General features: G+C 35.6%; 4 protein-coding genes across 6 annotated transcripts; 3 read left to right on the top strand and 1 right to left on the bottom strand.

The window, feature by feature from the left end:
• Positions 1-1,395: 1,395 nt before the first annotated feature.
• On the top strand, positions 1,396-8,213 carry LOC132052143 (uncharacterized). Of its 2 annotated transcripts, none has more exons than XM_059443524.1 (9): positions 1,396-1,779; positions 3,214-3,477; positions 3,588-3,690; positions 4,386-4,465; positions 4,547-4,624; positions 6,018-6,109; positions 7,074-7,185; positions 7,393-7,518; positions 7,602-8,213. In XM_059443524.1, exons 1-9 carry the CDS (start codon positions 1,477-1,479, stop codon positions 7,716-7,718), a joined length of 1,275 nt encoding a protein of 424 aa, XP_059299507.1. In that variant the 5' UTR covers positions 1,396-1,476; the 3' UTR covers positions 7,719-8,213. The 2 variants fall into 2 exon arrangements, with proteins under 2 accessions (XP_059299507.1, XP_059299508.1); XM_059443525.1 differs by having other exon boundaries at positions 1,398-1,779; positions 3,280-3,477.
• Positions 8,214-10,762: 2,549 nt separating this feature from the next.
• On the top strand, positions 10,763-14,475 carry LOC132052142 (F-box/kelch-repeat protein At1g51550). Of its 2 annotated transcripts, XM_059443523.1 has the most exons (3): positions 10,763-11,309; positions 13,079-14,071; positions 14,175-14,475. In XM_059443523.1, the coding sequence occupies exons 1-2, from the start codon at positions 10,877-10,879 to the stop codon at positions 14,047-14,049; spliced, it is 1,404 nt and encodes a 467-aa protein (XP_059299506.1). In that variant the 5' UTR covers positions 10,763-10,876; the 3' UTR covers positions 14,050-14,071; positions 14,175-14,475. The 2 variants fall into 2 exon arrangements, with proteins under 2 accessions (XP_059299506.1, XP_059299505.1); XM_059443522.1 differs by having other exon boundaries at positions 10,764-11,309; positions 13,079-14,475.
• A 1,429-nt stretch (positions 14,476-15,904) lies between these two features.
• Positions 15,905-17,213, top strand: LOC132052140 (uncharacterized). Its single transcript, XM_059443521.1, has 2 exons — positions 15,905-16,332; positions 16,857-17,213. The coding sequence occupies exons 1-2, from the start codon at positions 16,007-16,009 to the stop codon at positions 17,083-17,085; spliced, it is 555 nt and encodes a 184-aa protein (XP_059299504.1). The 5' UTR covers positions 15,905-16,006; the 3' UTR covers positions 17,086-17,213.
• Positions 17,214-17,686: 473 nt separating this feature from the next.
• LOC132052139 (uncharacterized) lies at positions 17,687-22,794 on the bottom strand. Its single transcript, XM_059443520.1, has 2 exons — positions 22,398-22,794; positions 17,687-17,927 (listed from the first exon to the last, which is right to left on the bottom strand). The coding sequence occupies exon 1, from the start codon at positions 22,677-22,679 to the stop codon at positions 22,419-22,421; it is 261 nt and encodes an 86-aa protein (XP_059299503.1). The 5' UTR covers positions 22,680-22,794; the 3' UTR covers positions 17,687-17,927; positions 22,398-22,418.
• Positions 22,795-24,810: the final 2,016 nt, after the last annotated feature.

The following is a 24,810-nucleotide window of genomic DNA, read 5'->3' as shown; positions in this document are numbered from 1 at the left end:
ATCACCACTCCTTCATGAATAAAAATAAAATTACTTTCAAAAGGCGAAAGAATAAAATATGGTAGTTTTGATACATAGGACAAAACATGAAGACAAATGACAATTGAAGATGTAAAATTCATCTATGTATATTTAAAAGAAATGTTAAGTGATATTCACCCTCACGATGTTCTCAAATAGTAAATATGCAATCCTATGGCTTGTTATTTGAGTTACTTTCAATCTTAATGAAAAAACTATTAAGCATCATTCATTTTATTAAAGTGTTACGAGGGTCAACGGTGTTAACTAAGAAATTCGACACATAATTTGTCTAAGAAAACTGTCAGGCGAGCCACGAGCGTTAGGCATGTTTAGAGTGTATAATCAGTCGTTTAGGGCGTAAGCCTAGGGTGAACTAAGACCCCTTTTCGAGCCTCGAGAGTGTTTTGCAAGTAAGATTTTTTTTTGTGTCTATGTTTCTTGTAATGAGCCCCAAAAACTATCCAAAGCCCCAAAACTATCTTTTAAAACACTGTTATAATCACGATAGACTCAATTGGATCATTATAGGTAAGATTTTCTCTCTCTATGTTTCTTGTAGGGCAAAGGGTCAAAAATACCCCTCTATTTGGAAAAAAAGGGCGATTAATTGCCATTAGTGAGAGATCGAAATATCCGTCAAAAATACATCTAATGCAATAGCGGATATTTCGTCCGTCGATCTTGGCCTTCAAATGTTGTCCTTTAATACCCAAAACCGTATTTACTTGCTTTATTTAGAATTGTATTGGGTTGAAACTCCTCTACTATATAAAAGGAGGTCATCATTCATGAAAGGGATTGTCAATAGCAAGGAGAGAAATAGTTTACATCAACAATCATAAGGATCTTATTAAATCACAATTGAATTTCCCATTAAGTAATTTGTTCTTAAGTTCATTTTTATTATACCTCTTGAGAGCTTGTAATAAAGGGTATCGACCTCGATTTCTATACCCGAGGTCATACGTATTTAACATTTGGTTAGATCTAAAGTGCTCTTTTTGCAAAAATATCTTTGTTCACTTTCTTGACATACCTCACTATTTAATCTTGAATTGAATTTAGCACATAGTTCTTTAGCCATCACGTATAAATTTAATTATTCTACGTCTGAAGGTTAAACACCTAAAATTTTAATTATGATATTTGAAATTCCATGACAGTTAAATACTTCTCAGTTAGGATGGAAAGTGCCCATTTTTTGTAAAATTTACCGCTCAAAATGGCCATCTATAATGCAAATAATAAGAAATACAGATGTTTTACCTATTTGGGCCGGATAACCCGGTAGGCCCGATCAAACTCCGCTGCGGCAAAGTTCACAATGATGCTTTATTGCTTTAGCTTTATGCAAACGCCCTCCTCCTTTTTCCTACAACCTTTTTTATATTCCCTTTTTTGTAACCTTCTTTCCCTCTTTAACTTCAGCTCACATTGCCCCCAATTCTTAACATGGCATCCTCGCATTCTCTCTCTTCCTCCATGGAAGCAGCCCTCACAAGCTCAAATCTAGTCTCCTCTAGGTTTTCCGAAACGCCGCCATTATTTCAATCCATCATCAAACAGTCTAACAGGCGCAGCACTACTGGTTATCTCAAAATTAGTTTTAATCCGCCGACTACCAGCTCCTTTTGCGGCGGGTCAACCCGTTTAGTGGTTACCCGGGCTGACCTTTCTGGTGAAACCGGTTCTGAAGAAGAGGAGAATGATAATGGGTTTGGTTTAGTTCCTGAACCAACTTTTTCCTTGTCCCAGGTAAAACCTCTCAGGTTTATGTTTGCTGATCTTTTTTTTTTTTCTCTCCTGATAATCGTTAAAAGTCAAACTTTTTATTTGTGTTTTCTCCTTTAACCTTTAAGGTCTAGGAACCATTTATGAAATTCTTGAAATTAGCTAGACAGTCTCTAGCTAGTTTATTGGAAACAGCCTTTTCTCAAACAAAGTAGGGGTAAGGTCTGCGTACACTCAACCCTCCCCCGACCCCACTCGTTGGATTACACTGGGTATGTTGTTGTTGCTGCTAGTCAGTTTCTAATATTATTTGCCCTTTATAGGTATTAGGAATATTTCAACTTGATATTCCCAAAGTATCTTTAGGCAACTGTTGCAGTAACTGGAGTTATCACCTATTTTATGATGTAACCTTCTTGCATCTTCTTGATGCCTTTCAATGCAACCCTTACTTCATAAAAAAGAAGTATCTTTAGGCAACTGAATACTTTGGGCAACTGACTAAAGATTTATCCAAGAAAAACTTACGTAAGCACAATTGATATTTACATCTTGTTTGGATGGTTGTTACACATAGTTTCATAATTGTATTGTTTTGTTGATTACAACGTTTGGATAGATTATATCGTTTCCGTCGTTGCATAATGCCAAACATAAACAATCTGAGGAATAAACTTTACTATAGTACAAAAGGTAGGGTAAAGTATAAAATAGGATTATTAAATAATAAGCAAAGTCAAGTTGAGAAAAAAGAAGGTGACAACGCAAACACACCTAATCGGTCGTCACATAAAATGCGACTTTTGTTGTTATATAACGATAAATTTAACAATACGCTACAATAAAATTTAAGTAACAATTAAAACAAATGTTGTATTTAAAATAACAATACGATACAATAGATAACAACTATCCAAGTTATTAAGACACTTACACAAAGATTGCTCAAGTTTAGTCCTCTACATTATGGTATTTTTCTTGAACACATTATGATGTGATTTAAAGCCTAGGAAATAAGTTACTTTCTTACGTTACCTTGTCCCCAAAAAAAAAAAAAGTTACTTTCCTAATAAGATAAAATACATGTTAATCAAGAATGCCCTCTCTTCAAAATATTACATAGATGTGTCTAAAAGAAGATCAAATAGTGATCCTACCACTCTTCCATATGTAGTTTTCCACTTTGTCATGGAAGATGTTTTTTTGGTGCATCAAGTAAACGCAACAAACCACATGCCCCCTCAACAGAAGATAAAATGAAAAAAGAAACGTTGTGTGGTAAAATGTTATCTCTACTGAATGAATAAGTTTTTAGATCCGAATATGTAGACCTGGATATTTTATCACTATTACCCATCCAAAAATTGAAGTTCAATAGTTCCGAAGAATCTCTTTTTTTTTTTAATTTTATTTTTTCCCTTTTGCATGATGAATCATACTTTTCTTTCCTTGATATAGTCCATTACTCGTAATGCTAAATGGCTAGTTCAGCTTTATTGTGATGGACTCTCTCATATTCTGAAGGGTAATTCAGATAAACGAGAAACAAACAAAAATGATTTGAATCAAGCTCCAAAAGTGGTTACACCCCTTGAGCACTCAACTGGTGGGGGAACAAGGGCTGGTCTCTTCAGAACTCCCATTTCTGGAGGTGTACAAAGTGCAACCTCAGCTCATGGCCTACCTAAACCTGCCTTAGCTGTCCGCAATCTAATGGAGCAGGTAAAGTCCCTGTGTTGGCAGATGTAGTTTTTCAGAGATTTGTAAAAGTAAAATCTTTTTGTGTTTTTTTTTTTTCATCGTTATGTATCGTTATATCACCACTATTGTAGGCTAGATTTGCTCATTTATGCACAGTGATGTCGCGGATGCATCATCGGCGAGAAGGCTACCCATTTGGCACACTTGTAGATTTTGCGCCAGATTCTATGGGGCGTAAGTTGCTACTCTAGAGTCAGAACAATTTTTGGAAAAACTTTTCTCATGGGTTTTCTTATGATCAAAATGTAGAAAGGCTAGAATAAGAAATCGAGTTCAGAACTTCTTCATCAAAAAAAAGAAATCGAGTTCAGAACTATATTTCGAGTATATTCATTACCAATAAGTGTAGTCCACTTTGACCCCATGTGAAATTGGCATAGCTGCCCCACATGGCTGAACAAAGCTCTTCTCTTTTTTAGTATTTCCACGGAGAAAGACTTTCTTATAAAAGTATCACTTTGGTCTTGGTTAAAGTTCATTTGTTGACTACTTTGAACATTTTAAATGGAACATTGTGACTAACGATTTGGAATCAATTCATCTTGATGCATTGAGTTTCCTTGTTGGTTGTGGTGCCAAAATGGTGAAGACTAAGAAACTTGTCTAGACTGCACCTGAAAATTGTTTGGTATATTATTGGTAAATATTTTTGAACTAATTGAGTTTCCAGCATTAGCGTACCTTAACGTTGTATATAAATTGAACATGGAGTAAAAATATTTAATTATTGAAAATAATGTAAAAATGTTGTTCTATATTTGATGTTCAACTAAGCAAATCTTTGTTATCTGCACAATAATTTATATGCTGTCTTTTCCTATTTATAATACATACAATGCTCCATTAGTTATTTCTCATTCTTTTGGCAGATCCAATATTTTCGTTCTCACCATTAGCTATACACACCCGTAATTTGCTAGCTGACCCAAGATGCACACTGGTTGTACAGGTTTGTGATCTATTTCAGCAAACGTCAAGTACATTTGGCTTATATTATGTCTCTGAGTTTCTTGAACTTTTGGCTGTTTAGATCCCTGGATGGAGTGGTTTATCTAATGCAAGGGTAACGATATTTGGTGATGTCTATCCACTACCTGAAGATCAACAGGTAGCTGCCTTCTTCAACACATAGTGATCAGTTTCAGATTCTTATTAACATCAAATACATACACTGACATAAAATACTAAGCAACTTAGCTCTCCTTTTTGTCTCCTAAAAGATAATGTGATTCGGGTTGCTTAAATGCTCATGTACACTGGATCTATGTGGTCTTCCTTAACTGTCTCTTACATTTTGTTCTTTACTGTATGATACTGTTCAAATCAATAACAACAAAAGACATGAGAAAAAGAAAAAAGGCATCAGGGAAAAAGCCTCACATATGCCTCTAGCTTTCTACTGATGTAAATCGTCCCACATCAACCCGTGTATTTTGATCAGTTGATATATGAAAAGGAATTAACTCTTACATCAGACCCTTGTGGTCTCGCTCTTCCTCTCCTGTTTCACTTGCTACTCTTGTAAGTGGAAGGTAGGATTTATTTGATACACTTTGAAGAAGGAAGTGGTATGAAGCGGACCTCCAAGGAGTCATATCAAATTCATTTAAGTGGCGTCTTTGCTGATGGAATCATCAGCCTGATTTATCAACTTCTTCGACTACGGAGTTAATCCTATTTCATTATTTCATCATTTACTAGGTCAAGAACAGTTTACATAGAGGAGGAGTGACATCTTTTTGTTATTATGATCAACTAAATGACCTTTCGTTTCCTCAATAATCTATCCCATGTTGAATTGTCGTGTTTGACTTAGTATGGTAGTAAGATAACAGTTGAGTACTGGTATTTGTTTGGAAAAAAATATAGAACTTCACAAATCACATGCAAGGCCCATAGGTTCCTTTAAGACTTCCTTTCTTAGAATAGATCTATAAATAGCATAGTGAAGTGTAATAATGGTGCTTGTAAAGACAACTTATGTAACTTTTGGTTTAAAACATTTTTAAAACTGTCCATTCCGGGAATGCTTATCTTGGAATAGATGAAGATGGGAAGGTGGACATTTATTTTCTGCATGGTGTATAAAGTTTCTTCTGCCTAGCTCAATTTTCTTAAGTTTCCCTTCAACGATTTCCTGTTCTCCTTGGAATCATATCTTTATGTAGATTCTCTTTTTCCATTATCAATATAACTAAACTTTACGTAATTAAAAAAACTTGCTTATTTTGACACCGAGAGATCTGTCTGGCCCCAACCTTTAGGATCAACCGTGGCCTTCGAAACTAAGAGATGATGGGTCCCCCAATAATTAAACAAATAAGAATGACTTGCTGCCCTCTCTGCTATCAGATGCCAGTTGTAGAATTCTGCTATTTTTATGTTGAATACTAAAGCTGTAATTGCCCTTATATTCTGTTGGCTGAGCCAAAGTTATAGAATTCTCTCTAAATGTTATGAACGTTACAATTATCCAACAACTGTCTCGATTGTTTCAACAGGAATGGGCACACAAGCAGTATATAGCAAAACATCAGCAAGGTCCTTCTCAACAATGGGGAAACTTTTTTTACTTTAGGATGCAAAATATAAGGTTAGCTCCTTTCCTTCTAAGTAATTTAGCTGGATTCGTGTTTCAAATGAAAAAGAATACAGATTATTATGTGCATTCTCACTTCTAGCTCTTTACACCATGAGCCTCTTCGGAATATTTGACTTTGAATTCATCTTTTCACTTAAGTTCCTTAGTGTGCATTCTGGCATCTGGCAAATGCCTTTTTACTATTAATATGTGCACCTTATATTCCAAACTTGTGGATTACTAATTGATTTTCATTATAAGCGTTTTATTCTTATGCTACCTGTTTGTAACCTAATCTCTTTATTAGTGAATTATTACTGTACAATTTGGGTTAATAGCTTAACTCAGTTTCGTGGAACTCGACCGTCTATAGCAGTTCAGTATGACTTCTCTTGCTTCCAATTTCTTTCTACAGTGGTAAACTTAGAATTTCATTCTGGAATCTGATTACGTTAATGTCGAGAAACAGAAAGAGGATAGATCACGCTTCCACACCTTTTCTGCCAGGAGTCTCTTGCATCTCACTTCAAAGTTTTGTGCTCTGCTGCGCTTTAGTGCTTATATGATTTTGTACTTGTAGAGTGGATCTCTGCTGGCTTATAGCATCCTATCTACTTAGTAAATCTTTGAGCTGACACATGTGATCCTTTCGCTGTGCTGTTCCTTCTACGGCCCCTAATTTTCGCAGCTATTGTGCATAATATAAGACACCACTGGATTATTTAAAATTTTGCGGTGGGCAGAATTTTTTATGAAAAGATTCAATTCAAAAGGCTCAGCTAATTGAATACAACAACATGAAGAGTTATCTACCATGTTTTGAATTTGAAAAGATTCATCTACCATGCTGCACTTTCTTTGAATGTTTTATTTGAAAGGGGGAAACAAAAGGCAAGCTCTCGTTACAGAATGTTGCTGAGAGGTTAATTAGCAATCTATAGCTCAAAGAACTTACTTGCTTTATCAATTATAACAGCGATATATATTTCATTGGAGGCTTTGGCACTGTTGCTTGGGTGGATGTTCAGGAGTATGAGACACTTCGGCCTGATAAGATTGCTGTTGATGGTGGCGAACAATATCTTAAGGTATGTTTTTGGGAATTTGAGGAATTGATAATCACTAATTGACTTGATTAATGTGCCCATGGTGCTATATGTTTATAAGTAGTGGTAGATCTCTGAAGTAAGTGAATATGTAGACTGCATTTCCCGTTCTAGTAGTGAAACAGGGCTTCATTTACCTCCTTCCCATTCTTCAACTAAATCTGCGAATGTGTTTGGTGATCCGTATAGGAGCTCAATGCATTATTTTCAAAGCCTCTAAAAGATCTTTTATCGCAAGAAGCTGAGGTGGATGATGCTGCTTTGATATCCATAGATAGCAAGGGGACAGATGTCCGTGTCCGCCAAGGTGCACAGGTACTTCCTATGTGCTGCTTATTTAAGTCATTTGTTTCATTACACTCCCTTTAAACTTTTATTTTTCACTTTACTTCCTGCAGTTTAACGTACAGAGAATATCATTTGAAGAAGGCCATTCAGTTGAAACACTAGAAGAAGCCAAGGCAGCACTCTGGAAACTGATAAATGGAGGTCGAGTTTACAATTTGCAGAAATGAAAATTGCAGTATGCATCTATTTAACTTAAGGAGTCGGAACAATAGGTGGAATAGCCAGTGTAAGGTTGTCGGTGATGCTGTTACAAGAATCAGTTCGTCACTTTTTTCTGCGGAAGTATTAACTTTATAGTCTTATAGAGGTTATGGTTGTGGGTGGGCTAAGTTCTACAGAAAACTGACTTCTACCAACTTAAAATTTGCAGTGTAAGGTTGTTGGTGATGGTGTTTCAAGAATGTTCTCATCACATTTTCCTGACAAAGTGTGAACTTGTAGCAATTAAAAAGGGTCCTCTTTTGCGTGGGTGTTTGTGGGCTGAGGTTTAAACTAAAGTCCATTAGCTTGAATTCGGTGGTTTTTCAAACAGCTACTAATTTCCATGTAGAGAATAAATTATGGGATTAGAATCACTTTTCTTGCCTAAATTATCTGCACAGACGTAAGATTTTACTGTTTGGTGCTGAATGTTAATTGAAATGCATTTTCTGCCACCAGAAGTGACTTTGTTTATTTTTATTTTTATTATTTTTCATCTGGTAAGGACCAGTAATGTGATAGGTTTTCTCAGCAATTCGTCAAGCTGTTGACTAACTGAGAAGTAACTGTAGATGCAATTATTTTTGTTTCCTGTATGGGTCTGAAGAGACCTGAAAGAGTAGTATCTAGTGTTTGTTTGGTACGATAAAATATTTTCCCGGAAGAAATTCTGTCTCACTATTTAATGTTCTAAAATTTTGAAAACTATTTCAAATGATGATCGGAGAAAAGTGTAAGTTTATTATTATGGTGTTTGTTTGCTAGAAAATAACTTATTTTTGGAACCCTTTATTTTAGACACGCTAGAACTATGTGGATACTTAGATTCGTGATTTGGCAAAGCAAGGTGATGAAGTGGTCTTGTTAAGATTTGGGATTATCACTAAAAGATCTAATCACACGAGTGCTAATTGAATCACACTATCTGTAAATCCTTCATTTCAATAAGAAATTCGACCCTTGATTGGCCAATGGGGTTACTCATGGAAAATCTTAGCCTTATGATTATCCCACTTTGACTCGTTAAGACTAAAACAAAATGTTGATTAGAATGTACATTATTTAGATAGCGACACGACAATGGAGTTCATTTGATTTGTGAACTAGGTCCCCTCCCTATTGGACTGCCTAGTACCAAGATGATGAGGATGAAACGGATTTTTCTGGCACAACACAAAATGACAAATATCCTCCCCGACTCTTGTTGTCCTAGTGTCCACTTAACAAACAAACAAACGAACAATCCAAAAATAGGTTACTGCTATGCTCTAGCTCTCCCCTCTAGCTCAGTAAAAATCATAATGGCCAATTTTCAGGTTTGCTATTTCCTCCGTTTCAAAATATCTGTCTGATTTTAATTTGGTACGAAATTTAAGAAAGTAAGGTAACTTTTGAATCTTGTGATCTGAAATTAAAAATGTGTAAAATATACCAAAATATCATTTTAATTTTGTAGTCTTAAGCATGTGGAAAGTTGGAATTAAGGAGTTGTCATGAAAGGAAAGAGACATTCTTTTTTAAACAGATTAAAAAAAAAGTAAGATAAACATTTAAAAACGGAGGGAGTATTATTTTTAGCCACTGTTTGAAAAATATTTTTAAAAATAGCCACTATTTTAATACAAAAATTAAATTCGGAAAAACATACTTCAAATTAAGATACAAGAAAACTTATAATTATTTAAACCTCATAAATCGTTTCTTAATTGTAAAACTCAAATAATTTTTTAAAACCAATGAATCTTTCTTGGTTCCACTTCTCAATCCTTTGAATTCCAGCATAATTTGCTGGACTTGTTCTGTATTTTACTTGGACATTTTTATCCGAAGCTTTTTCCATATAAAAAATTGGCTAAAAATTAGTCCCTCTATCCCAATTTATATTACACTTTTCATCTTTCTTGAAGTCAATTTGACTAATCTTTGAAGCTAAATTGCATTAAATTAACTTAATATTTCAAAATTAAAGCTTAAATGTTAAAAAACCAAACGAAAAAGTATTATCAATTATAATTTTTCTCATATCAATATGACAAATAAAATACATTGTAAAACATCGGCCAAAGCTACATTGTTTGAATTTCAAAAAACGAAAACTGTCACGTTAGAACAAAGAGAATAACAGTATAGTAACTTTTAAAATACTCCCTCCGTTCACTTTTACTTATTCACTATGAACTTTGCACACCTCTCAACAAATAATAAATGAAAAGCATAATTTATCAAGATGCCCATATAAATTGGTGCATAGTTTTAATGGACTTAAAAAATGACTTGAAATGAGTAATTAATACTATAGGTATAACAAGAAAAAAGAAATTATCTTCTCTTGATATGCTAAAAGTGAAAACGTATTTTTAGTAGGTGTTTGACCACGAAAACCAAATAATTTTCACTTTATTTGAAATTTTGAAGTTGGAGTTGTGTTTGGTTATAATTTTTGGCTAGGAATATTTGATTGTTTAAATGTATTGAAAGTGAAAACAAGGTTTTATGTGGTTTTTAAATTTCAAATACAACTTCAAGTTGTTTTTAGAATTTTCATGACCAAACGTTAATTTTCAAATAAAAGTGAAATAATTTTTCAGCAAAAAATAAAAAAAATTCATGGCGAAACAGGTCCTTAGAACACTGGACAAGTTAAATTGAAATGAGGGACTAATAACATCCTTCCTCCGTTTCAATTTATATGAACCCATTGTTAGCATTTACATTTAAGAAAAGAGGAAGACTTTTTTTGAAACTTGGTTCAAAAATAAGCCCTCAAAATTTGTGTGCTGTAAATCATTCATAAAGTGAATTTATTTCCAAATTAGGAAAGAGGTCACTAATTTTAATTCGGACTAAAAAAGAAATAGATTCAAATAAATTGAAACCGAGGGAGTATTTAATAGAACGTGTTAAAAGTAACTATTTTACCCACTTGGTCTGTATATATATAAGGTGAATTATTGCTAAAAAAACACAAGACGAGCCAGAGCAAATAACAGAAACTCCACACACCACCCAACAAGGTAAAAAAAAAAAAACCAGAACCAAAACAAAAATCCTCAACCAGCATCAACAAGAACAACAACACAGCGTGTGTTGTCCACTCTCAAGTCTCAAACAAAAAAAAGCCCCCATGGCTACTACAAGCAGCACTCCTTATACAAGCAATGGATCATCATCACCAATATCACAAATAGCACAAGACCATCTCTTCTCTATCTTACTTCTCTTACCTTTAGATTCCATTTTTCGCTTTGCTATGACTTGTAAGAAATTCAGGTCCTTAACTTACTCTGACTCTTTTTGGGAATCTCTTTGTCGTAGAGATTGGGGTAATTCTTCTATTGATGCCCTCAGATCCTTTGCCGTTGATAGTAAACAAGAGCAGTTTACTTGGAAGAAGCTTTATCAGCAAATCTATCAATTGGATTCTCTTTACTGTCGTAGATTGTTGTTGAAAAATCCACAAGGAGGAGAAGAGTTGTTGCTTCCTAGGCCTAGAGCTTCTCATTCTCTTAATTTTGTGTCTGGTTGTTTAGTTCTCTTTGGTGGTGGCTGTGAAGGAGGTAAGTCAGTATTCTGTGTTTTTTCAACTTTAGTAGATTTTGATTTCTGGACTAAATTTCTTGCTACTCTGAAATCGTTGCTGTGTTCGTAGCAGTATTCTCGTAGTTTCTTGTTCTTGGATTTCTGTTCTGTTACCACTTGTGTTTCTTGTGCTTCAGTTATCGCATGTTTCTCTTTTTGAATGCTATGTATTGCTTTCCGTATTGCATTATTTCCCTTTTTCAAACTGCTTTGAAATGCTTTACTTGAGCTGAGGGTCTATCAGAAGCAGTCTCTCTATCTCTACGAGGTAGGGGTAAGATCTGCGTACACTCTACCTTCCCCCATACCCCACCTGTTGGATTCACTGGGTATGTCGTTGTTGGTGGTGTTCATAAATCTTAGTACTGCATTTGCAAGGGTTTTGGTTGCTCTCAATTTTGAAAGATGTCTGTCCTCTCTGTTGCAATCTGAAAGGATTTAGGAGTAGCAAATTTTTTTTTTTTGCCTTGTTTAGCTTGACCCCTCGCTGCTGAAAACGAAATGAAAAGGAGATATAGAAAACTGAACCATTAAGTCAACAATCAAACAGAGAATGAACTCCGAGAAGGTAAAAGTTGAAATTAGTATGAGAAAATATGTTAAAGTAGTCAAAATGCGGGAATGATTTGGAAGATCCAAAACCAAAAATGGTGGTATTTGCTAGCAACAACATAATGGAGGCAGTCACTCAATATAGATGGGTGCTAAAAGAATTTGGTATATTCGATTAAGTCAGTTTCCAAGTATCATTTTTGCTTGTGCTCATGTTCTGATTGATTAATGCTCAGCTAGTGCATATGCTTGGCCATTGTGTCTTGTTAACCCTTTATTATTGTGCTTGTTTTCTTTTACTAGCTCAGCCTTTTACGGTGATTTAATAAGGTATCTTTCTCTTGATTAGTTTAAGCCTAGATTTTTCTCTCATTTCGCTTCTTCTTAAGGTGTTCCATTCGGGAAAAAAATAGGATGCTGCTGACGATTTTGATATAGCTTTTTCTGTATTGCTAGTAGCTATCTGCTTCTTACATTAATGGAGCTGAGATCTTTATATTTACTTAGATATTTACGTAAACTGGGAAGGATACTCTTATTTAGGCTAATTAGTGGACCTAGTTGAATGATATTCATGTGATCAATGTCTCGCCTTTACTTTACACATGAAGCATCACAAGTACGGTTGCAAATTTCATCTCTTCTTGGATGCATATACAAATTCTGCTGTATTTTTGTAATTAAAAGCTGCTAAAACGAATTGCAATTTTCCAAGAGAATTTTTGGAAGACTGCAATAGAGTTGGCTTAAGGGGAGAAATGAACTAAAGTTATACATGGACCACAGACTCAAGATTTCTTTCATCACCACACAGAGCATGAATACTTGAATTCATATGACAACAAGCGTCTAGATACATGCCATAATCAGTAGTAAATTCATCATTCCCTATTATTATATTTGTGCATTATCGAAAGACAAGTAAGACAAAGAGGGAAAGGCCATCAAACTCTGCTCAGCCAATATATCTTGTTTCATGAAGAACCATCTGGTCACACTCTGAATTAATCTCAACCTGATAGTTGACTCTTTAAGTTTCAGTTATTTGGTCTTTTCATGAGATTGCCTCTGTTGAACAGTAAATTATCGTGGGTTCATATGCAGTAATTTGGTAACGGATGTTTTCTATCTGTAGATAATCGTGGCTTCTTATGAGTAATATTTCTTCCTTAAGTAGTGTTATCTGTTACTTTAGGAAGGCATCTCGATGATACATGGGTTGCATATGTTGGGAATGACTTCAAGAAAATTTTGAAGTGGAACAAGATTGGATCAGGAATACCAAGTGGCCGCTTTGGGCATTCATGTGTCGTGATTGGTGATTGTCTAGTGCTCTTTGGAGGAATAAATGATCATGGGGGCCGCCAAAATGATACATGGGTTGGCCAAGTAGCGGTACATGATGCATTTGGTATCACATTGTCCTGGAGGCTACTTGATGTTGGTTCCGTTGTGCCTCCACCAAGAGGTGCTCATGCTGCATGTCGCATTGATAAAAGGAGGATGCTGATTCAAGGAGGGATTGGTTTGTCTGGCCTGCGACTGGGAGATACATGGGTATTGGAACTGTCCGAGAATCTTCATATTGGAGTTTGGCAAGAAATTGTGACTCATCCATCTCCTCCATCTCGCTCTGGACATACATTGACCCTTGTTGGAGGAAACCAAACAATTTTGTTTGGCGGAAGGGGTTTAGGCTATGAGGTGCTTAATGATCTATGGCTCTTTGATACATCTGAAGGTCACTGGAGATGGGTACAGTTAGTATTTGACTTGCAAAATATACCCCACGGATTGGCCTTGCCTAGAGTTGGTCACTCAGCCAATCTCATCATAGGTGGACGACTACTAATTTATGGAGGAGAAGATTCCTACAGACACAGAAAAAATGACTTCTGGGTGTTGGATATCAGCTCAGTGTCATCCATTATGCAGTCTGGGACTCCTCCAAGCCCAGAGAGATCAAAGACTAAACTGTGGAGACGACTCAAGTCCAAAGGTGATAACCCTAGTGGCAGATCATTTCACCGAGCTTGTGTGGATCCTTCAGGTCGTAACTTGTATGTCTTTGGTGGCATGGTAGATGGTTTACTTCAGCCTGCCGAATCCTCGGGGTTGAGGTTTGATGGAGAGTTGTTTCTTGTGGAGCTTTTGCTTCAGTGCTAGGGGAATCGCAAGGAGATTATAGGTAAACAAGTATGCTGCTGCTTTACATGCCAATGTGCATGTTATGTAAATATCAGTCCCACTTGTAAGAAAACTTAGCAGCTAGCATGTTGCTTTGTGTACAGGAAAAGACGTAAAAAGGTATGTAATTTGGCCTTAGCTTTGGATCTGAAGAATTGTTAAGGTATGTTTCTGTCTTCTAGAGGAAGCTAGAGTCAGCCAAGTGATACACCATACCAGCCCCGAGCTTTCATGATCCAGCTATCCCCTCTGGAATTAGTAGAAACTACCTGTAAATTTCTAGTTGAGGAGTGAAATTAAGTCCTGTAGACCAGACTTAGCTTGTGGCATATGATTAGTTGTTCTGAATTTTGATGTAATATGTACATTCTTGATCTTTACTAGCTAGTACGGGTATTGCTGCTATACTTGACCCCTCCTCTTACCTTCTATTCATTCTTTAGTTATACTATTGTGAATCTTACAGCGACAAGGGGAAGAAAGTAGGAGAAAAAGAATTAATCGAATAATGTCGTTGACGACTATATGTATGGCAAGTCCACATTTATTTTTTTAGGCATATCAGTAAGTAACAATAACTGAAGTCATCCTGTCAGTGAGCTTTAGTACTTAAATAGTACAGTCGGATTTTATTTGTACTTGAGCAAATAAAAGGAAATATAATACGTTTTCAGTGACGTCTAGATTGGTATACCCAACCGAAGTCTCACATATTGGAACCAGATTTCATATTTTTGGATTCATTCGTGAAGTTCGCATGCATGAAAATGAAGATCAGAGTGCAACCCTATTTTTGGCATATCAACTAAACGGTGTGAGGATATAGCGTAGATGACCAAAATTTGCAAGACCCTAAAACACGCATTCAACTAATCTGTCCATATCTTTTGATATCATCTTAGGGGTCATTTGGTTACAATGATAAAGGATAATAACTTCGAAATAAAATGTTTGTGTTTGGTTGAATTTTTTTTTATTTTAATATAAATAATTCCAAAATTATTTATACTACAATTGTTACAATTGTTGTTTTATTTTTGTACCACATTTAAGGTAGAATAACAATACTGAGATAAAACAATAAAATGACAAAGATGTCTTTCAAGGCTTTTCTTCCAAAGTTTTTTTTTTTTTTTTTTTAAGTTAAGATTAATATTTGAAAATAAAAGTTTATCCAATTTTTCCTTTAGTGTAAAACTAAATACATATTTTATATTACATCCTGTATATCTCATTTTCAGTGTAATAAATCTAACATCTGTGATAAAAGTATATTTAATAAATAATCCTGTCATCATTTATATATAATCCACATTTCTTTTATGACGAAGAAATCCGCAGCCGCTATCTTCAGGTGCGTACAGGATAAATCCCATTCTTGTACAATATAATCCACATTTTATAATTTAGTACTTCTCTTGTTTTAATTTGTGTACCATACTTTTTAGTTTGTTTAAAAAAAATATGACTCACTTCTACAGTTAAAAGCAATTAACTTTATTAGTTCCCATTACCTTAATGAGAAGTTTTATAATTACGCGATTGTTATGATATATATGTTTAAGCCACAAATTTCAAAATATTATAACCACAAATATTATCACGGGTTTAAAATTCAATTTTTTTTATTTATTTATTTCTGAAACTCCGTGTAGATTCGGAATTATCTTGTGAACAAACCAAACAATCCCTGGGGGCAACTTTCAAAAGATATTTCTGACCCCGAACAAAAAAGAAGAGGAAATACGTCGACTACCACATGACAGTCCAGTTCTGCGCCAAGTGGTAACCCAAGAGCATCCACGTAGAGTGTATCCATAGAGATTGTGAAAACGTGTCGACCAACAATAAAATAGCAATTTGAGAGAGTCCCCAACGCTTGTATAATTAGCACTCTATCACTAATCATATTATCAATTTGTGATCGATTAATCCGATGCCTCTAAACTCATTTGGTAACAATATGGAGAACCATCTTCAATTTAGGAACTGCTCCTCCTTGTTTCTTCTCTTATTACTGTTTATCATATCCTTCCACTACACTATTGGCAGTGTTGGAGGAGGACAAGAAGAAGAAGAGAAGCAGTTTCAAGAACAACAACCCCACCTAGAGGAGGGCAAGAGTAAGCCTCCCATTATAGAGATAGTCAAGACAATGTTTTCTTTCCCCACTGCTTTCCCCCAAACTCCAACCAGTTATTGGAGAAAACTCGAAACACTCTTCAAACAAGGCAAGGCCTACTTTTCCCCTCCAACCGTCGAGTAAGTTCCTACAACCGTTGATCCACTCATATTTTTCTATAATCATAGTTTTCGGATCAACTTGTGTGCATCTCAATTAATTAGGATGTTTGATACGATATTTGATACCTCCCATACTAGGTACCAGCTAACTGGGTCACCTAATGGTTTTCGCTTCTTCTAAAATTTGAACGTAGCACCTCAACTTTGTCAACCTAAAAGTATTTGCTAATTCTATCCACCAAGACTTGGGCAAACAAGAAAAATCACCTAGTTTAGGCTGGAATAATGTAACTATCTCAGTTCTCAATCCATTTTACTGACCATGGCCATCCTTAGCCACACCCCAAGGGTGCCATCTGATTTTCAACCCACCTCATTCACCACCGGGCCTTATTATTAGTCCATTCTTGGCAATCTTATTGATATAACACTTTTATTTGTCTATTTACTTTTAAGTCTAAAACGCATGTTTTAGACTTTGTTATGTGTCTTTTTTCAAGATATAGAATTTGTTTGTGACTGATTGTGAGCAAAGTCTGCAGTTTCAGAGATAGCCAGGAAGCAGAAGGCAGGGACGAAGGAGGAGCAGCAGGTGAAAAGGTGAAAGAAGCAGTTCTAAAGAGCCTTGACAAGAGTAAAGAGGCCATAGAAGAATCCGCCAAATCAGCTGCAAAATTAGCTGGGGATGCAGTGCAGAAGACAACGAATAAGCTAAAAAGAACATTCTCTTTTGGAGAAAGAGATCATGAACATCAAGCGGATGAGCTCTGATGAAAAAATCTTTGTAAAATAAATGTGAATAATTAGCACCTTGGAAGCTAGCTTAGTTTCATAATTTATGCACTCCTTCACTTGAGTAAGTGTGTTGAAGCACCTTTCATTGGGTTTTCATAGTCGTCTGTCATGCACTCTCTTCTATAATTTTTTAATCATAGAAGTCGCTAAGGCAATTGCTACGAGGCATAGGCTTGGTTTAATGAGAGTGTAATAAATGTTCCAAGACTGAACAACAGTTGCTTCACTTCAAACTTGCAATAAACAATTTTGTTTGGTCTTTCACCATAACCATAAGAATCCACGAATAAATTACGAGTAAGCACCTCCCTTGCGATCCTTATAACTGTAATGTTTGGGCCAAGCTGGAACATACTTCAATTAATTCCATCGGGTACCCTATCAAATAATTCTATCCATTAAAGCTTGAACAGACGAACATAAATCGTTACCCTTTGATGCCCGTTGCGATCTTTAAGATGAACCGCCACGAGAAAACTAAGATTCGTCATCAGAAAGTAATATAAATCGAAAAGGAAATGGCGGAGAACATAAAAAAATGATTTTAATTGTTAAGAGCATGGGGACAAATCTTAAATGGGGGGTGAAAAAACATTGATTCACATAAAAAGATTCTGCCTCTGTTTTGGTAAGGCACATGTTATCCCTCCCACGGGCGAGGGAAGAAGTATTTGACTACATTTATTAAATCAATAAGCCAAGTATTGCATAAATGAGTCTCATAGGGTACACCAATTACTGGAAAGAGGGTAAAAACAACCAACAGAGACAGATGTGCTTGTCCTTCGCTGGACCATCTACTCATACTCCCAACAAATCTGTCAACAAAAGGCAAAAGGGGATGAGTTAAAATTAAAATATAAGGTACGTACATGTATATACATTTCAAACAGTTACGAGAGCTCCAGTCTCTAGACATTTGCCTAGTAGTTCACATGTAAATGTACTTTTCAAATGTCGCCCTTCATTTTCATTGCGCTCTAAGAGAGAGTGGCATCTTTCAAACTCAATTAGTACATATGGACAACTAAGCTTGCCACAATAACTTACAAAGTGAGACTGTTGGATGCAATAGGAGTATTATATGAGCTGAGCTAGTTCTCAAGCTCGAACAATGCACATGTTCCAGAGCAATGCTAGAGCTCAGTAAAACATCTTTCATAATTCACACTAATAAGTAATAACCTGACAAATGTATTTTGATTACCCAAAAGACAGTTACTCTAAGAAAGCAACCAATACAATTCATATGCTACAAATATTTATAGAAGTGTAGACATGAGATTTTTATGAGGTAAATATCCCTCCATCTCAATTTATGTGACTCTTTCCTCTTTATTAAGTCTAGAATGGCGGCTTTCTATATTTGGTACTCCCTCCTTTTCAATATAAATGAATTTTTGAAACTTTTTTTATTATCCAAAATGAATGAATTTTTCAAGTTCTACAAAGCGGTGGTTAGACCAGCTATGTTGTATGGGACGGAATGCTGGCCAGTTAAGAAAGCGCATGTCCAGAAGATGAAGGTAGCTGAGATGCGGATGCTGAGATGGATGTGCGGGCATACCAGGAGAGATAGGATTCGGAATGAAGTGATTCGGGATAAGGTGGGTGTGGCCTCTGTGGTGGATAAGATGCGGGAAGGGAGGTTGAGGTGGTTCGGCCACGTGCGGCGGAGACGCGCGCGAATGCGCCGGTGAGGAGGGTGTGAGAGGATAGGTTGTTGTGGGCACGAAGAGAGAGAGGGTAGGCGAAAGAAGGCCGGGGGAGAGGTGATTCGGCGGGACATGGCGTTACTCCTACCGCAGGGACATGGCCCGGTGATAGGAGGGGGTGGAGGTCGAGTATCAGGGTGGAGAGCTAGTGGGGGGCCGCGAGGTTTCCTTTCTCGTACTAGGAGTATTTTTATCCTGCTTCTATGTGTTGATCTTATCTATCTTTGTTATTTTATCATGACTTCGTTGATCTTGCTATTTCTCATTTTCATGGTTTTGATTTCGGTCCGTATCGACTCTTTTTCCTTGTTTTCTTTTAGCCGAGGGTCTTTCGGAAAGCAATTACCTACCTTCAGGTGGGGGGGGTAAGTCTGCGTACACTTTACCCTCCCCAGACCTCACGTTGTGGGATCCAACTGGGTATGTTGTTGTTGAATGAATTTTTCAAAATCCAAGGAAGTATAAATTTTTTTTTCTCGAAATTATCCTACTTTTTTATGGGGTTTTCAGCTATTTTCTAAATAACAATGTTAGATTAATGGTTTCACATCGGATCTTCTTCATCCGACTGAAATTTCCAAGAGAGCAATAGTTGATGAATTGATGCCAACATATGTCAATGTTGGGATTTCATATTGCTTCATTAATTATTAATCATCATAATCAAATCACAGTATTGACTCTCTAGTTTTAAGAAAAGTTTGAGAATTATCAAAAGGGTAATATTGACAAATTACCCTTTGATTAATGTCTTTTAAATATCTTTCTTAAGAGGTGTGCCACAACCTAAAAATTCAATTATATTGGAATGTAGGGAGTAATTTGTCAATATTACCCTTTTAATTGAATTTTTTGGGTGTTACAAACCCCTTAAGAAAGATATTTAAAGACATTAATCAAAGAGTAATTTATCAATATTACCCTTTTGATTCTTCCCAAACTTTTCTTAAAACTAGAGATAGTCAATACTGGGATTTGATCATGATGATTACTCCCTCCATTTTATTTTTACTTGTCCGCTATTCCAAAAATAGATTTTCACTTTTACTTGTCCACTTTCGCATATCAAGAGAAAAACAATTTGTTTTTCCTGTTTTACCCTTAGCATTAATTACTCATTTCAAATCATTTTCCAAATCCAATATAATTATACACCAATTAACATGGGTATCATGATAAAATATGCACTTCGTTTATTATTTCTTAAGGGTGTGCAAAATTCATAGTAGACAAGTAAAAGTGAACGGAGGGAGTAGTATTTAATGAAGCAATATGAAACCCCATAAAAAGAAGGGTAATTTTAGAAAAAAATAACTAATACATACTTAAACTTTAAAAAATTCATTCATTTTGGACCATAAAAAAAAAAAAAAAGTTCCAAAAATTCTTTCATATTGGAACGGAGGATCTTTAAACTTCACATTTACCCTTAATGAGATGATTTATAACCACACAAATATCTATGGCTTATTTTAGACCACAGGTTTTAAAAGTGTTCCTTTCATTCTTAAACTCCGTACCCAATCAAACATCTTCTTATAAATTAAGACGGAGGGAGTAATATCATTAACAGTAGGAAAAACTCCCATAGAGAATCTACAACAAAACATGATTCTCCACGAAAGACAACCAACCATCTCAAGGGCGCACACAGTTAATTTCTCATGAATGACAAATAGCTCCACCCATTAACGACCTGATCATTATTCACAGAAAAGCATTTTCGAGCACGTAATATTAATCAGTGCTGTTTAAGCTGTCTTACTGAGACCATCTTCAACAAACTTGCACTAATTTCCTCCACAGGAAAGATTAACCTCAACAGACCATTTTGATCTTAAAAAATCATTTACCTTACAAACCGAAAATCTACAATTCTTAAAGTTTCAGTTCCAAGCTAATTGGGCCTGGCTCTATGTTGTTCACTATCCATTTTCCTCTCATTTAGAAGTATCTCATCCTAATACTCTTAAGTTCTCCAACTCTATAGGCTATCTTCTTTGTTTACCAACACACAAACTGCTCAACAAGAATAAAAAGGTATTGGACTAATGTGAGTCTGCAAACAAGATTATGACATTAATCTCAAACAGTTGGTATCATTTATATGTGTTATTTTTCCAATGTGCAATTTTTTTTTGCTTAGTCTGATTGTAAATATTTTGTAACTTCTTTTATGTGATTTAGTCTAACTTGTCATGTTCAATATCTTCAACCCCCATACTTTCACACTTAATGACAGTGCTTCAGAAGATTAATGTAAGACATGCTAAACCATCTCAATACTCAAATGATATTCACTCATTTCATCTTCTATGTGTGTTGTCGAATTGTTTGTTTCCACTCTTATCCAATTATGTCTGAACACACATCCATCTTCAATTAGCATTTCTATGACCACATCCGTAGATATGTCAGACCTTGGAAGCCCAACATTCATTCGTATATGACATTGCCCGCTTCACAACCATTCCATAGGACTTGCCTTTCACTTTGATAGGCATCTTTCTTATCGCATAAAATTCGGATTAGTGATTTTCCATTTCAACCACCCAATGTCAATTCTCTATGTTACTCCTTTATACCATTCCCCTGGAGCATCAAACTTAGATATTTGATTATCTGCTTTTAGACACTGCAATTCCGTCTAATGAACAACCCTATTGGAAAAAAGATGCTTCACTAGTAAATAATAAGCGAAGAATGCACATTCTCATACTAGTGACACACAACAACAACATACCCAGTGTAGTCCCACAAGTGGGGTCTGGGGAGGGTAGCATGTACGCAGACCTTACCCCAACCTTTGTGGGGTAGAGAGGCTGTATCATACCATAGACATACCTTTACCATAAATTTATAAAACAGCGATGGCGGCCAAGGACTACTTTCACAGTTCTTGACAATATTTTACATATAAATTGTTTTTCGTAATCCCCAAATCCTCTTTTTATAATTTAACCTCACAAACACATCTCAACTGCATTTATACATAAAAAGAACATTAGCAATATTCAACTATAGGATCACAACATCCTCAACGTAAGGCGATCACATTGACCATCTAATTAAATCCCTTTAGCCTACAAATGAAGAGGCAGAGAAGTCAAGCCCTATTGATTTCAACCTTAAGATTCTATTACATTTTAGACATATGGGTTCATGCCAAATATTTGTTGCAATTTTGATTAATTGTGACATATAAATTAATGTGTTCAGATAAACCCACAGGTAAATAGTTACATCCGACATTACATCCAGTACAGGAATTGATCAGAGAAGTTGTAATTGCATCTAATGAATACCCTACAGATGAAGATGCAGAGGATTTAAGCTCTATTGGTTACAACCTTTGAGATTTTTAGCATTGAAACTATTGTATTTTAAACATATGGGTTCATACCTTATATTTGTTGCAATTTTATTGAATTTTTACATATAAATTTATGTCCGAGTTCAGATAAACCCACAGTTAAATAGCTGCATCCCCCACCTCAGATCCAATATAAAAACGGAACAAAAAAGTCATAATTACATCAATCGAACACAGAATCAATGTTAAACAGCAGTTACCTTATAAAATCGGGCCGACAATCAATGTCCACCATGTTGTTTATGCTCGAGGTGGCGTCGCTCTTCTGGAAGCGCAACGAGGTACGAAAAAGCCATGCCTCCAAAACAGACATGGAGAAGTGGGTCGACAGAGCTAGTTTCAATGTACTTAGCATGGTAATTATCCAATCCTTTTCTGATAGCATTCTTCGCGTAACCGATTGAGAGCATTGGCTTAAGGTGTGCTGGCACTTCCTTCACCTTCATGCCCTTTATCTCCTTGTACAAGTTTCTCAACGCCATTAAAACGTTTTTGTTTGCTCAGATCTGAAACCCTAACCCCTTGAAGATGTGGCTGCTCTGTTCGTCTTCACGGAGGATTGACTTTCTCTTTTTCTGTAGATAGATGGGTGAAGTGAAATGGATTACTACTCACTGCTCGTCTGTAAAGAAACAAATGGGCTGGGCCCAATATGGACATTACCGGGTAAAATTTACTCAAATAGCTAATTTTTGGATCATGTATAAACCTTTTTTTTGCGCGGATTATCCTTCATTTGGGGTGGCCTTTCATTTTTGTCCTTCAAATTGGTGGTCTTTAAGTTTTATCCTTTCTTTTTAATATCCGAGATTATAGGTTTGAATTTCAACTCAGTTAAAAAAAAAAAATCGCAAGGCAAAATTTTGCAAATTTGGCCATGCTAAGGCAGAATTTGGACATTAAGGGAAAAAGTTAAAGACCACCAATTTGAAGGACAAAAATTAAAGACCACCCCTAGCAAAGGCTAATCCTGCAAATTTCCCATGTATAAATAGCTATTTTTTAAACGCTAATCCAAACGGGCTCTAGAATATATTTAGTGTCCAGCATTTCATTACTATGCTGGGGAATTTGACTAGATTGAGGGAGACATATCTAGTTTGGAGCACTATAGTGCTTGCTAAGCATTGGTTGGCATATCAAGATAAGCTTTTGACTAAGGAGAGACTAAAGAGATTGCTCTACACTCTTCCCGGAAGGTGGCTGAGACACTAAATGCTTTTAATTTGTACATTTTTGTTTGGTTACGAAGATATTCATAACTTAGTGTCAAAATTTGAAAATTATCCATACCATTATTGTAATATGCTGTTTATATCACCGGCATTGTATATAACACCTGAGCCAGCTCCGATTCCAGAAACTTCTTCCGGCTTCCTTTCTCCTTCTCCATACCTAGTCAACCACATACACTACTCCAGGTGAGATAATTTTTTCGAAATGATAACCTCAATCTTTTTTCCGAAGATTAACTTTGAATAAAACAACAAAATAACACATTTGTCATTTTCCAAAACTCTTTTAAAAAAATTAAGTTTAAAATAAAATTTATCTAAATTTATTCAATATAAATCAAATATAGGTTTTATTTAGGAAATTTTGCCTGCCATAGCTATTCTTAAAAAGTATTTATTGATAATAGCTACTATTTAATTTATTTATATTTCGTAACTACAATGATTTTCTAATATACATATCGTAGTTGTATCAAGTAACAAGTACATAAAGTTATCTGTGTCAAGCTTCTCCCTCACCTCTCTCCTCCCTCTCGGCCCTCTCTCTCTGTTCCCTCTCTCATTTCCGCCGTCTCTCACCTATCTCTCTCCGTTGCACCACGGCAGCCAATTAGTACCAGGAGCATTAAACTAAAACTGGCGAGCAAACAGACAGCGAAACCATATACTCTCTGCACAATCAACATTCAAAAATTCTAGATAAATCAACTTGGGTTTTATGGGGGGAAATGGATCTTGTCCATTGGCAGTGAAATTCTGAATGAAAATAGTACCGTAAAGGGGAAAGACAGCAGAGAGCTTCTTGTTCACCAAATAGATTATCTTGTTGATCTTCATTTCCCCCCAAAATGGATTAGTCATAGCCATCGGTAATCTTTGGAAGCCATGGTTTTTTCTCAGATATGAATTTGGTGTATTTTCCGACGATCTCAGATCGGAGCTCGAATAAATTCAAATACAACCACAACAAAAGGATAGATCAATATATAAATATACTAAAAATCTACACTCGAATATAGCAAATTCCAAATTGTGAAATCGTGTATTTAAATGCATTGGAATACAATCATTTTTTAATACACGTGTATTCAAAGAACTAAGGTTGCATGTATTCAAATACATGCGACATCAAATAATATTGAATACAAATGAACAGTGTGTTGCGCTAAAAAGCTAAAGAGCAATACACTCAAATATAGCAAATTGCGCTAAAGAGCTGTGAAATATAAATACATAAAATGTAGCTAAGGAATTATCAAAATGTAAGTTATCCTTTTTAATCGTTAAAAGCTCATTTTTTTAAAAGATAGTGGTTTATGTAAGTTATCCTTTTATTTATACTTAAGTTTTGATTCAATTATAATTCCAGTAACTTGTC

This window comes from Lycium ferocissimum, chromosome 4 (assembly GCF_029784015.1).
Source record: "Lycium ferocissimum isolate CSIRO_LF1 chromosome 4, AGI_CSIRO_Lferr_CH_V1, whole genome shotgun sequence".
Taxonomy (NCBI): Eukaryota; Viridiplantae; Streptophyta; class Magnoliopsida; order Solanales; family Solanaceae; genus Lycium; species Lycium ferocissimum.
Note: the sequence above shows the minus strand (reverse complement) of the source record. Positions and strands in the feature narration are given on the sequence as shown.

What these genes read in the sequence shown, in the direction of transcription:
- LOC132052143 (XM_059443524.1), top strand. Translation starts at nt 1,477, where the DNA reads ATGGCATCCTCGCATTCTCTCTCTTCCTCCATGGAAGCAGCCCTCACA. An exon ending in CAACTTTTTCCTTGTCCCAG is followed by an intron (nt 1,780 to 3,213) that starts GTAAAACCTCTC and finishes TCCTTGATATAG; the next exon opens with TCCATTACTCGTAATGCTAA. An exon ending in TCCGCAATCTAATGGAGCAG is followed by an intron (nt 3,478 to 3,587) that starts GTAAAGTCCCTG and finishes CCACTATTGTAG; the next exon opens with GCTAGATTTGCTCATTTATG.
- LOC132052142 (XM_059443523.1), top strand. Translation starts at nt 10,877, where the DNA reads ATGGCTACTACAAGCAGCACTCCTTATACAAGCAATGGATCATCATCA. An exon ending in TGGTGGTGGCTGTGAAGGAG is followed by an intron (nt 11,310 to 13,078) that starts GTAAGTCAGTAT and finishes CTGTTACTTTAG; the next exon opens with GAAGGCATCTCGATGATACA.
- LOC132052140 (XM_059443521.1), top strand. Translation starts at nt 16,007, where the DNA reads ATGCCTCTAAACTCATTTGGTAACAATATGGAGAACCATCTTCAATTT. An exon ending in TTTTCCCCTCCAACCGTCGA is followed by an intron (nt 16,333 to 16,856) that starts GTAAGTTCCTAC and finishes CAAAGTCTGCAG; the next exon opens with TTTCAGAGATAGCCAGGAAG.
- LOC132052139 (XM_059443520.1), bottom strand. Translation starts at nt 22,679, where the DNA reads ATGGCGTTGAGAAACTTGTACAAGGAGATAAAGGGCATGAAGGTGAAG.